The sequence below is a fragment of the Cavia porcellus genome, unplaced genomic scaffold (genome assembly GCF_034190915.1).
Source record: "Cavia porcellus strain 051 isolate PalLab524CR breed Dunkin Hartley unplaced genomic scaffold, mCavPor4.1 scaffold_19, whole genome shotgun sequence".
Classification (NCBI taxonomy): Eukaryota; Metazoa; Chordata; class Mammalia; order Rodentia; family Caviidae; genus Cavia; species Cavia porcellus.
Genome location: NW_026947502.1, coordinates 9,813,229 through 9,827,044, shown reverse-complemented (window position 1 = coordinate 9,827,044; position 13,816 = coordinate 9,813,229). Strand labels below are relative to the sequence as shown.

General features: G+C 46.2%; 1 protein-coding gene across 2 annotated transcripts in view; it reads left to right on the top strand.

Annotated features, from left to right (window-relative positions):
* Gemin5 (gem nuclear organelle associated protein 5) overlaps positions 1-13,056 on the top strand; it is a 40,479-nt gene extending 27,423 nt beyond the window's left edge. For both annotated transcript variants that reach the window (XM_013156174.3, XM_013156173.3), the window contains exons 21-28: positions 970-1,117; positions 1,834-1,953; positions 3,161-3,371; positions 5,498-5,749; positions 7,343-7,505; positions 8,245-8,752; positions 11,092-11,197; positions 12,114-13,056. In XM_013156174.3, coding sequence (XP_013011628.1) covers positions 970-1,117; positions 1,834-1,953; positions 3,161-3,371; positions 5,498-5,749; positions 7,343-7,505; positions 8,245-8,752; positions 11,092-11,197; positions 12,114-12,281 — 1,676 coding nt within the window. In that variant the 3' untranslated portion in view covers positions 12,282-13,056. The remainder of the gene's footprint in view (positions 1-969; positions 1,118-1,833; positions 1,954-3,160; positions 3,372-5,497; positions 5,750-7,342; positions 7,506-8,244; positions 8,753-11,091; positions 11,198-12,113) is intronic.
* Positions 13,057-13,816: the final 760 nt, after the last annotated feature.

Below are 13,816 nucleotides of genomic sequence, written 5' to 3'. Positions count from 1 at the left end.
CTTGGCTCACCAATCCTATTTATAAGAATTTATCTGACTGTACTCGGCCATACAGAGTGAGAAATATACATGGACTTGCATGGAAGCTGTATTGCAGTAGCAAAACTTCCAAGACCTCCTGTCCATCCACAACAGACTGCTTTAATCATATCTGCCCAGACCATACGCAGAGGGAGGCAGCTCTGCACCTCCTGAGCAGACAGAGCTGGTGAGAAATTGCGCGGGGACGGCAGAATAGCCAGCACTTGTACTTCCAGAGATGTGGTTGTGTAGTCTTAGACTACTCCCAAAGGGGTCAAAGGAACCGGCAGTGACTGCTGCCCAGAAGAAAAGGCATTTGGGTGAGGTATGGGAGGAAGGTACCAAGATAACAGGGAAGCCTTTGATGCTGTGCCCAGTTTTCTTTTTACCTTTTTAATCACATGTGCTTAAATAGAGGGAAGGGCAGGGATCGTGAGTGTACGGTGAATTCCAAAACTGAGTACATGGTGTGACCAGCACCTCAAACTAGAAGTGCCATCTCTAGCTCTACTAAAGTGGGAGTGCCCATTTTCTCTTCCTCCTAAATCAAGAATTTGGTCCACATTCTTATTTTTTTAAATGTGTACATACCCGCACACCTACATCCCCTCACAGACCCATGTGTATACATAAACCATTCCTCGCCCCAGAGTCTCCCCTCCTGCTCTCTTCCAGTTGGCCTGCCCCAGCAAGTGTAGCTGCTTTCCTGAGGTCCATCCCTTCTGTGTTTTGTACTTACATAAGCGTGGAAACAATTTATGTTTCACGGTGCATGGAAGAGAAATGAAGATGATATTCAGTGGCAGCTCAGTTAGTACTCAAAGGCACTGGTTAACGCAGGGACTCTGGAATGAGATGTTTTAAACGCAGATGTACCCGCTTCCTTCCCCCGAAACCTGCTTTTGTTTCACGTTTATTTTTGTAAGCCACCTTTCATTCTTTTTTCAGCTGGCTACCACGTGTGGCTGTGGGCCGTGGAAGCCTTTGCCAAACAGCTGTGTTTCCAGGACCAGTATGTCAAGGCTGCCTCTCACCTGCTTTCCATCCATAAGGTGTACGAAGCTGTGGAGCTGCTGAAGTCGCACCATTTCTACAGGTCTGTGCGGCCCTGAAGTGGAGCCGTGGCTGGATGTCAGTGTCTGGCAGTCTAGTTTCAGGCTGGCTTCACATCTGAGGGAACACCTGCCAAATACCTAACATTAGACAACTCACTGATTGTACTGTCTTTAAAAACTAAACTAGGGGCTATGAAGACAGCAACTAGTTTAGCTTGCAGTTCATTCACAGACACTTTTCCTGGTGGAGACAAATCATTATTCTCTGGAATGTAACAGCACACAAAATGTTCTTTCCATTTTGTCACACGAGTATTAAAGTACTAACCTCGGTGATCAGTAAAATCAGTACCTTCACTGCCTCGTCAGGGAGTCCGTGTTGACAGTAGGGGCCACTACTTGATTCTTGCCATGTGCCAGCGCTTTTGCCCACCATTGCTTTTGCATACTCAGTGCAAATGTTAACACAGTTTCTAAAATGCAAATAACTGCTGTGTGTTAGTTTTCATACTATGAACACCCCCACCCCGCAAAAGGTCTTAGACCCACAGACCACACTTGAAGAACTGGTCGCCTAAGGAGGAATCAGAGGGAGCATGTGTCTTCCACTTGGCCAGGAATTGGAAGGGTATAGCTTTCTATGGGTACCCAAACAGTGCGGTCAACACAAAAGGGAGGACCGTCCTACCTGCACCCTCCCCGAGCCTCTTCTGGAGAGGCTTTTCACACTGGCAACGCTCTCTGTTCTTGCCTTTAGAGAAGCTATTGCTGTTGCCAAGGCCCGGCTGCGCCCAGAGGACCCTGTGCTGAAGGACCTGTACCTCAGCTGGGGAGCCATCCTGGAAAGAGATGGCCACTATGCTGTGGCAGCCAAATGGTAAGAGGACCACGGTGACCAAACACAGGAGAGGCTCTGCCAGGGAAGTAGGTTTGAGAGTGAAAGGACAAAGTTAGAAGTCCAGGGAAATTCCAAGGATGTGCTAAGCCCAGTTTCAGAGGCCTACGCAGATGTGCCTTCTTGGTATTGACACAAATCTCCGTAAACTGCAGGCGCAGGAGGAAACTCAGCTTCCTTTTTCTATTGAGTTCTAATAGCATCAAATAAGGAGAATGAGAGCAACTGACTGCACTGCCAGAGTCCAGTTCAGAACACACTGGGGCTCCCTTCTGTCCCTAAGCTGGGTGCTGCTGTCTCACTCACTGTGCTGAGCTGTGCTGGCCTTAGCCACCCCAGGAACAGACAGGCTCATTGACACGTGGCACCCCAGAGGGCACCTGCAGCAGGTGGAAGCAGCTCTTCCCTGCACCTTCTGGCCTGTGGATGAGTTGCAGAAGTACTGGCAAAGAAGCCAGAGCCCAGAACTGTAAGAGTCCATTGTGTGGCTGGGGATTTAGCTCAGTGGCTCAGGCGCTTGCTTGACAAATGCAAGGTTATGCATTTGATCCCCAGTAGCAGAAAAGAAACAAAAAAATCCATTGCATGAAACGAGCAAGTTTGTAGAGAAAAAATAGTTGTCTCCTGGGGTTGGTGGTGAGAATGGACGTAAAGGGGCAGGGAGTCTCACTGATAATAAAAAGATTCTAAAATTGATTCAGGGTAATGATTGGATTACCTAGTAAATTTACTAAGAAGTTACTGTGCAGTATCTGAATATAGTGGATTTTGTAACTTGTACGACAGCTTTTGTTTGCTGGGGGAGAGAGGTGTTTATTTTTTTAGAAGGGCTTCATTATATAGCCCAGGCTGGCCTGAAACCCATAGCAATCCAAGTGCTGGTATTACAGGGATGTGCCACCATGCCTGGCAATAAAGCCTCTATGTGTTTTGTTTTTTTCTATTTGTTTTTGTCTTTTTGAGACAGGCTCGTACTGTGCAGTTCAGGCTGGTTTTGAACTCTCTTTGTAGTCCAGGCTGGTCTCAAACCCACAAGGATTATCCTGCCTCAGCCTCCCAGGTGTTGGGATTAAAGGCGTGTCACCACATCAATCTTTTTTTCTTTCTTTTTCAATCAAGCTTTTTTACTATTCTCTCGGAATAGTACATCTGTTTTTGACACTGTGTTTGGATTTTGTTCCTACTGCAGCTATTTAGGGGCCACTTCTCCTTTTGATGCAGCCAAGGTTTTGGCCAAAAAGGGGGACGCAGCGTCACTCAGAACAGCTGCGGAGCTGGCTGCGATCACAGGAGAGAACGAGTTGTCTGTTCTTCTGGCTCTCAGATGCGCCCAGGAGCTGCTTCTGACCAAGAACTGGGTGGGAGCCCAGGAAGCACTGCAGCTGCACGGAAGTCTCCAGGTCAGTCTGCTCCTTGGTCTCCCGCTCCGCTCCTCAGGAGGGCAGGGCCCCTGCATCCTTCTAGGCAGGGCCACATGGACCGGCCCCCTGCACACACTGCTGGTCTGGGAGGTCCCCTCAGGTGTGCAGCAAGCCTGGCCGGGCTGTCCCGGACAGTGCTGTGGCTTCTCACTGCCACACGTGGGCTGGGCTGAGAGGTGGCACAGTGATTCCCCTAACCCCTCACTTGTCAGTTTGTACAAAGTATCTGTGAATGGCCTTCATCAGGCCTAAAACAGGCATTTTAGCCCAGTCTGGTTGAAAATGAGTAGCTGGGCTAGGGTCGTACAGCTCAGTTGGTAGAGTGCGTGGCTAGTGTGCATGAGGCCATGGGTTCTGTCCCCTGCACCACACAAAATAGTAACAGTGACAACCACGGCCTTTATAGCACATTGGAAAGCAATTTCCCTAGCATAGGGACTATCTAATAACAATGCCTCACGGAGTATTCAGAGCCCAAGGAAGATGGTAGGCAGAGAGTAGCTTTCTGGATACAGTATACTTAAAAATGGAGGCAAAATAGTGTATCCTGGAAGATAGTGCCACTGAGTGTGTGTGTGTGTGTGTGTGTGTGTGTGTGTTTTTCTTGTAGTCAGGGTCTCACCGTGTAGTTCAGGCTGGTGTTAAATTCAGTAACCTAAGCTGGCTTCAGTTTTATCCACAACCACAAAATGGGTTCCAGAATGGTTATTTAGTGTTTCATTTTTTTTTCTGAAGCAGCATTTTTTTTTTTTTTTTTTTTTTTTTTTTTTGGTCTTTTTCCTTTTTATCAGTACCGGGGATCAACGACTGCCTGCTTGCAAGGCAGGCGCTTATGCCACTGAGCTAAATCGCCAGCCCCTGAAGCAGCATTCTTAACAAAGCAAAAAACAAAGACCTATAAGCTTATTCTAAATATGCTAATTATGCATATTTTGACTATGACATAGACCTTTGCAAGCTTAAGTGAGAAAATACTGTTAAAGGGCTACACACAGAATCTTGTAACAACCAAAAACCCAGCAAAAATAAACATTTTCCAGAGCTTCTGTACTCCAGCTGATTCCCCAGCAGACCTGTTTGGACAGGACCCATAGGCCTGCCCCGGCTCGCAGATCACAGAGCTCTGCACCAACCCTTGGTCTGTCCACCTTACTCCCAACTCCTCAGCCTGACACTCAGCCAGGGACAGTGAAGGGGCAGAGCCCCTTCTCAAACTGAACCATGACTCTTAGGTAGCTTGTCCATGTATGCCTCAAATTGTACAAATGGGGCTACAATTGGGAGTTCCATGTTACAAAAATAGGCCTTCAGGTTCAGTGTGGTGGCACATACCTATAATCTCAGCACTCAGGAGCCGGACGCAGGAAGATCATTTCGAATTCAAAACCAGTCTGGAGGGGCTGGGGATTTAGCTCAGCAGCATAAGCGCCAGCCTTGCAAGTACATGGCTGTGAGTTTGATCCCCCAGTAGCAATAAAATAAAATATTAAAAAACCAGTCTGGACTACAAAGTGAGCTCAAAGCCAGCATGAACTGCATGGCGAGACCCTGTCTCAAAAAAAAGAAAAGTTCCTTGGCCATGGCACACAGTTAAAATATCAGCAATCTAATAGGCTGAGGCAAAAAGATCACAAATTTAAGTCCTGCCTGGGCAACTTTGCAAGATACTGTTCCATATTCTTAAAAATAGAAAAGGGCTGGGTATAGTTCAGTGCAAAGACTGTAGCCTGATTCAATCCCCTGGATAGGATTCAATCCCCTGGGTAGACAAGACATGATGCATATAGATATATTTTAAAAAACAGCTGGGGATTTAGCTCAGTGGCATAAGCACCTGCCTGGCAAGCTCTAGGTTATGAGTTTGATCTCTGGCACCAAAAATAAATAATTAATTAATTAAAAAACAGTTCCTTGGGTTCCAAGAATAGAATTCCACCAAAAAGCGCTGGAAAGAGGGATCAGACCCTGCCTCCCCTTCCTGGCACGGGACTAGACTGGGCAGGCAGCTCATGGGGAAGGGTTGCTTGCCAGGGGAAATGCTCGGAAGGCCCAGGAGAGCCTTCCCCTCCCTGCATAACACATCCTTCCCTATTGTCGGGTCCCAGGGGCAGAGACTGGTGTTTTGCCTCCTTGAGCTACTGTGCCGGCATCTGGAGGAGAAGCAGCTTCCAGAAGCCAGATACACCCCCTCTCACCACACCTGGGCCATGGACAGCGAAGGGCCCTTCGTGCAGCGAGTGACCTCAGTGTGGAAGAGAGTCTTTGGACTGGACAGCCCACTGCAGTGTCGGGCAGCCTTGCAGAAACTGCAAGACATTAAATACCCGTCTGCTACAAACAACACTCCCTCCCATCAGGTACTGCGCCTCATCCATCCATGTCAGTGAACCAGGGAAAGCAGTAGAATACAGTTTACGTTTCAGAAAAAAAGTAGGACAGGCCCATGTACCCTGCAGGAGATCCCTTCAGACTAAAGCACTTTGGATTTGAGGTCTTAAAATCAGTCTTGTCTCTGGGTTTGGTTGGTTGGTTGGTTGGTTGGTTTTGGGGTTTTTTTTTAATGACACGATCTTACTATGTAGTACAGGCTAGGATTACAGGCATGTGCCACCATGCCCAGCTCCACTTGAGATTTTTTGTTTGGTTAAAAAAATAAAATACAATGAAGTTGAAATACCTTCTTCCCTTCCTCAGTCCCATAGCACTCCCCTCACTCACTAAAGAAAGCTTTTGTTTTGTATTATTTTGTGTTAGTATTTTTCTTTTTTGTTTGTTTGTTTGTTTGTTTTTGTACCTGGAATTGAACTATGGACCATACTCACAAGGTGCTGTGCCACTGAGCTGTATCTCCGGCCCTCACCATATTATCTTAGATTACCTTCTTAGCTTGTATTGCTTACTTATTTCATTAGCTGTTGTTTGTAAAATTACCCATGTTAATACAAAGAGGTCAAAGTGATTTATTTTAACTGGTATAACCATCTTGTGACTATACCTTATCTGCTTTTTTTTTTTTTTTTTTTTTTTTTTTTTTTTTTTTTTTTTTTTTTTTTTTTTTTTTTTTGTGGTCCCAAGGATCACACTAACATTAAACAGGCACTTATGCTGCTGAGCTAAATCTCTAGCTCTGCTCTTTATTTTTAAAATGAGACATAGCTATATTTTTGAAATAAGACTTCCTCAAATGGTATACACCATTTCTTAAAAGGTTAAACATACACAAGACCTATGGCCTAGCAACCCAATTGCCTGCAAGGTGTCCACACAAAGACTTGCACCAAACATTTGTAACAGCTTATTCCACAAAACCCAAAACTCGAAACCACCTGGTGTGACTGGCTGTGCAGCTATAGTACACTCAAAACTAAATGCTACACTGCTCAACGTAAAAAAGAGCACATTTCCAGTATACTAATGTCTATTAGTGAATCGCAGAAACATGCTAAGAGAAGGTATCAGGACACAAAAGCCTACAATGTTCTGTGGTTTCATTTATGAGTTCTAGAAGAGTAGAAGCAGTAAAAGCAGGTCAGGGTTTTCAGGGACCAGGGTGTAATGATTGTCCATGAAGGACTACCACATGGGAATGGTTTAGGTTGGTGAAAATGCCCTTTGTCTTGGTTTTGATGGTAGCTACACAACTATTTGTTTGCCAAAACTCATGAAAACTGACTGATTTTACATTTATACTGGCAGCCTTGACTTTTCATTATAGCTTTTAGTCCAAGAAACTTTTTGTTTTCATCAAATGCAAATGAAAAGGCCCTTTCCCAGTGCGAGCAGACATTGTGTGGCCGAGTCCTCTGGTAGGAGAGCTTCTGGTGGGAAGCAAAGCTGAGACCAGAGGACCACGAGAAACCCATTTCCACGGCAGCTCCTCAGAGGAGGGCCTGTCCTTCTCAGTGCCTGCCCAGCAGGATGTTTACTGGAAAACTCCGCCCTCTCTCTAGCTCCTGCTTCACATTTGTCACGACCTCACCTTGGCGGTGCTGAGCCAGCAGGTGGCCTCCTGGGATGAAGCCGTGCAGGCGCTGCTGCGGGCTGTGGTGCGGAGCTATGATTCAGGCAGCTTCACCGTCATGCAAGGCGTGTGCTCGGCGTTCCTCCCTGACGGTGAGCAACCCTGCCTCCCCTGGGAGGTGCACTGTTGTTAGGAATAGTGTGGCACTGGGATACCAGGCTAATTAAAAGACAGACTGGCTGCGCTGGAATTCTGTTACTCCAGGTCTTGGGTAGCCATTACCAGATGTGGTGGCACACACCTGTCATCCCAGCACTCAGGAGGCTGAGGCAAGAGGATCGACATGAGTTCAAGTCCAGCTTGAACTACACAGCGAGACACTGTGTCAAACAAAAACAAACCATAAAATAGAGGTAGCCAGAATGACTGCCCTGTTTTCCTTTACGTGGCACTGCCTGCCTCACTGCTTCCCACTCACTTTCCACACACACAGTGTAAGAGGGGAGGGATGATAACGTAGTCACAAGCTCGGAAGATGAGAAAGGCAGAGGAAAAGACATTACTTGATCTGCACGATTTGTCACTGCACCAGACCCTCATGGTTTTCAGAGGCAGTGTGACTGCACCTTCCTGTGGCCCCAGGAGAAATGGAATAGTTCTTTTATCCTGCTCTCCATCACTCCTACCCTGTACCAGTGACAGCATCACCCCAAGCCAGGGGACATTTCCTTCCCATTGGTTTTAGGCAGGAGATGGGAGGTCCCAAGCATCACACCGCTGGCCTGTTTCTCAGGGTCCCTCCTGGGCAACACGTACCAAACGTGGCAGGAAGCCATATTTTGGGAAGACTAAAGAAATATGCGACCCCAACACCTTTTCTCCTTCTCCTAGGCTGTGACCACCTAAGAGACAAACTGGGTGACCATGAGTCCTTGGCTGCACCAGCCTTCAGAAGTCTGGAGGCATTTTTCATGTACGGGCGCCTGTATGAGATCTGGTGGTCTGTCTCTGGGCCTTGCTCCAAGCCCAGTGTCTGGGTCAGGGCTGCCCATGGAAACACAGTGCCCACTGCACGCAGCCAGCAGGAGAACGGGGCCAGCACAGAGGAGACGGGCTCCGAAGCTGCTTGCCTGCCAGAGCCAGGCAGTCCCCCGGGTCTCAGCATAGGACTCTCAAGAGAGAGTGAGCACGTGCTGAGCGCGTGCCAGAAGCTCCTATCCGAGACGCATGCCAGCCTTCAGAACGCACAGAGGACTGTGGCTCAAGTCCAGGAGTCTCTGGCAGAAATGATCCAGCAGCACCGAAAGAGCCTGCTCTCTAAACCTATGGCCAGTGCTCTGAGGAACAACGAACCTGACCAGGAAACAGAAGCGCCCCCTTCCGAGGCTCAGAGCCAGTGGTAGGTACACAGTCAAGCCCCAGACAAAGTGGAAAATATTCAGCTGGGTTCTCTGTAATTTGGTCTAGAGAAGCACATGATGCTAATGATCAGCTCACATGGAAACAGAAGAGTTTGGTAATCAAGGCACAGATTTTGGGGGTTTGGGGGTCAGTCATCTTGGCCTTTCCAGATGACTCCAGGCAAGTCTCTTCATGTCTCTAAGCTTTACTTTCTTCACCAGTTACATAAAGGTACCAACTTCTACCTTGGTGGTTTTGAGAGCAAAACAAAATCACACCTGTCATTAATAGTAAAGTCCTAGATTCTATGGTTATGTGCTAAGTAGATTGCCCAAATCAGGGCAATAAAATCAGGAATTGTATTACTGTATCATTAATGAAAAAATATATTTAATTCTGCAGTATTTCAAAAACAGACAAAGAGTTGTAAAATTGCACAGTGCACAGAAAACATCCCAGAGAGAATGAGTCGCTGCCTAATGATTCCCTTGGAAACGGTGCAGGAGAGGCGAGGAGCCAGTCACCAGTCACTGTGCAGCCAGGTCAGGGTTACTGTGGTGTGCTTTGCTCGGGGCTCTGCAGAGACTGATCCTTCCCTTGTTACCTTGCTGAGCACATTTTGCCTTATGTCCCCAGTCCAGAGCCTAGAGAAAATACTAGCATAATCAGTAAACCCACAGCCATTATTATTAACTTTTAAAAATTAAGAATCCTTGAAGCCCTTAATTTAAATCATCAAAAAATACCCCATTTAAAAATCACAATTTAGGGGCCAGGGATTTAGCTCAACAGCATAAGCGTCGGCCTGGCAAGCATGAGTTTGATTCCCGGTACCAAAAAAAAAAATCACAATTTAGAGATCTGAGTCACTTCTTTAGGAAGCTTTCTATAACAAAACAAAGCAAATGCTAAAAAGTTGTCTAATCCACTGGCTCTTAGTCTTCAATCATAGCACCTCTGTGAGATGCTGAGACATTCTGCCCAGAAAGATTTGCATCTCCACCCCTTAGGGTTGAGAGCCCAGGCTTAGTCTAACCATTCCTTAGAAAGATCCAGGCCTGCAACACGTGACTGCAGTCAGATCCCCTAAAGGTCCAAAATTTTCAAACTAACCGATTGAAAAATGACCAGCAGCCCAGAATAGACAGTTCTCCAAAAATGTATACACGTGGCGAACAAGCACGTGAAGATACTCAACACCCGTAATCATTAGGGAAATGCTAATTAAAACTAAGTAAAACACCACCTCATGTCCATTAAGATGGCTTTTATGAGAAAGCCAGAAAGCACTCACTATTGTTAAGAATGTGGAAAAACTGAAATATTTGTACACCACTGGTGGAAATATAAAATGAGACAGCCCCTGTGGAAAACAGGATGGCAGCTCCTCAAGAAATTAAGAGAGTTACCATGAAGCGCAGAGGTTTCCACATCTAGGCAGAGACCCCAAAGAACTGAGCGCAGGATCTCAGAGACACCTGCACAGCCATGTGGACAGCAGCCAACTTGGGAGCGGGCCAAGTAGCCACCAACAGCCAAATGGACAGGCAGTGTGTTCCATGTGTGTGGTGGAGTATTGGTCTTAAAAAGGGAGGGGATTGGGCTGGGGGTATAGCTTAGCTCAGTGGCATAGCACCTGCCTGGCAAGTGCAAGGTCCTGAGTTTGATTTCTGGTACCAAAAAAAAAAAAACCTTAAAAGTGTAGGTCTGTAGTCACAGCACTCAAGAGATTGAGGCAGGAGGGTCATTGTGAGTTTGAGACCAGCCTGGGTTACAAAGTTAGATCAAAGGCAGCCTGAACTGCATAGTGAGTGAGACTTCATCTCAAAAAGACAAAAAAGGGGCCCAGGATTTAGCTCAGTGGCATAAGCACCTGCCTGGCAAACTCAAGATCGTGAGTTTAATCCCAGGTACCAAAAAATAATAAAATAAACATATAAGTTACCAAAAATATAAGAAATTTAAAAAAAAAAAAAAGGAGAAAATCTGACAGGTGCCTAAATCATGAGGGCACTATGCTGCATGATAGAAGCTAGTGAAAAAGAAATTATACTATATGATTCTTCCTTTAAAACAGAAAGTATAACAGCGGTTGCTAGAGGTAGAGAACTAAGAGTTACTCTTTAATGGGTGAAGAATTTCAGTTTTCTAAGACAGAAAGTGTTGTGGATATGGGTAGGTATAGTTGCATAACACTGACAAAATGTTTAATACCACTGAAATGTAGAGTGGTATAGGTAAGATGTGAATTTCATGATTATTTTATCCCAATAAATACAGTTGGGGAGAGCATATTACCCAAGGCGAAATACATGACTTGGTGCTTTTTATTACTAGTAATAGTAAAGAAGAAGAAGAAAATGAGCCAGTTTCTCTGCCTGAATTAACCAGAAGGCTTACAGAGGCAAATCAAAGAATGGCTAAGTTTCCCGAAAGTATCAAGGTAAGATTTATAAAGCAGTTCATTTGGTAAGACACTACTTTTTCTGTTATCCCTTGACTGTACCATATTCTTAAAGGTCATTTATTCCTCTGTTCAGTTTCTAAAATATACCTACTTATGTGTGCTTAAATTTTTACAGTATAGGCCAGGCATAGTGGTACACGTTTATAGTCCCAGCATTCTGGGAGGCTGAGGCAGGAGTATCAAGAGTTTGAGCCCAACCTGGAAAGCTTAGCAACTCAGCAACACCTTGGGTCCAAATAAAAACAGGGCTAGATGCAGCTCAGCACAAAGACCCTGGGTTCAGTCACTGGTACTGGGGAAAAAATTAGGATACATGTACCTTTTGTTAGCCAGAATGTTTTTTGGAAATAAATTTACTTAGGCTAGGCCTGGTGGCACACACCTGTAACCCCAACGCTGGGAGACAAGCAGGAGGACTATTAAGTCTGAGCCCAGCCTCTGCAACTTGTCTCAAATAAAAGGGCTGGGCAACGAGACAGCTCAGTGTGAAGACAAGTTACAACTGCTGATCACACTAGCAGTCTTACATCCCAGCCCTCGGAGAATCCAAACAGGTGTGAGAGCTGCAGGGAAGAAGCGAGCCCCAAATTGCTGGGTATTTGGGAGCCTAAGGTGAATAGGTATGATTTTCTGTCGCTTCGCAGTAAGAGCAGCAGCATTTTTTAGAGTAGGACATAAGAAAAAGACACTGTGGGTTGCAAACCTCCCCGACCAGCCCCATTCTGAGTATCAGCTCCTCGCAGTAACTGAGAGGAGAAAGGACGTGGCTGCCGAGAGCAGGGGGCCCTGTGAGCCTGCGCGGAATCTGCCTGTGGCGGTGTGTTGGTGCCCTCTCTGCCACAGGTGGCTCTTGCGCACATGCTTCCGTCCTCACCTTCCTATTGTTTTTCAGACCTGGCCCTTCCCAGATGTGCTGGAATGCTGCCTCGTCCTGCTTCACATCGGGGCCCAGTGTCCCGGCTGCATAACTGAAGAGCTGCAACAGCAGGCCCGAGAGCTCCTCAGGAAATATGGCAACACTAAAGCGCACAAAAGGCAGCGCAGGACCTTCTGCACGTGAGCACCGGAGGGCCTGACAGGAACCATCACAGGATGACTGTCTCGTCTCTGCAGTGACACCTCATCCGGCAGCCTCACTGAATGTGTTTGCAGTGATGCAGAGCAACTCTAGAGGGGAACACTTGAATCAACTCTGTCTACCGTAGACCAAGCGCAGTCTGACTCTGGCCTCCACTGTGGTTTGCCAGGGACTGAAGGGCAGATCATGGAAAGCCAGGACTTCTTACAGCCGGCACTCGCAGAGTGACTGATCATCTCAGCCTTACGCAGGTTTCCCTCAAAGAGGAGAAACTTCTGTAATCACCCAAAGTATTGTTCCTGAACACAAGCGACCTTTGTAAATACTTTCTGCGATCACAAGTAGCTCATTCTGGCTGGAGACAGAATTGCCACATTCAGTGACAATGGATACACAGTTTGGTTTGGTCTGGTCTGGTCTGGTTAACCTAAGCACTTCCACCTCCGCTCTTCCAAAAGTTTGAAATGTGAAATAGGCCTTATTAACCATCATGTTGATTCTGTCCTGTGTCAACTTTGGGTTAAAACTTTGGTTTTACTATTTCATAAAGTTGCTTATTTGGATAAATTACTAAAGCTTTGCAAGAACAAATGACACACTCAAAGATGTTATCCCTTCAGTTTTATAACGGATAACAGACGGCAGTGAAATAGCTCAGGAAGCAATTACTGTTTCAGTGGCTCTTACTTGGCGTGGGGGATGTTCAGGGAACTCTCTTCAGAACAGTATTAAAGCCACAGCTACGCTCTCCCTCCCACATCAGTGTCTTTGTTATTTGCTTTTGTTTTATACAGGTGCTACTAATCAACAGGAAGCTTTACCCTTCTGATGAGGTGTGAACCTCATCTCAGAATAGGCTAAAGAACACATGTGTATCCCACTGTGCTCTTACAGCTCTCTTGGGGATCTCACTGTCCCGTCTGGATGGGTTCATCCCTAGGACCACTGCACTGCTGTGCGGCCCACTGGCCCTGCTGCTCATTCTTGAGCCAGAATGCTTTTTTCCTGGACCTACCTCTTCCTCCTCCTTGACCTATTCGCTTGTAAGGATTCACTTACTCAGCACATTTATCAAGCTTGTGTCTGGCACAGTGCAGAGCTCTAGGGATACAGAAATAAAAACAATGATCCTGCTTACAAACTAGATGGGCCTGACTGTGGAAACACAGTGGCTGAGGTGACCTTGAGGTGACCTCAGGCAGGAGCAGGTGCTCAGTCACCTAGGAATATATTTGTAAAGCAATAGATACTCTGGAGAAAATTGCATTTTCCTGATTTTATATGACCTCTGGATCATGGGTCTATCACTTCAGCATAATGGAATCTAAGTACTGTTTAACTCCAAATCCTTGTTCTCTGCCCTGGTCATTTAAACAGATGAACAGTATCAGAAACAGATGTTTCTATAACCATTCACTAGGACAGGAAAACTGGACGGTCTTCAGGGGGATGGGACGAGGCACTCCTTCCCAGCAACCGAACTGTTTTGAGATTCACTGTAAAGACTTAACGTTTGA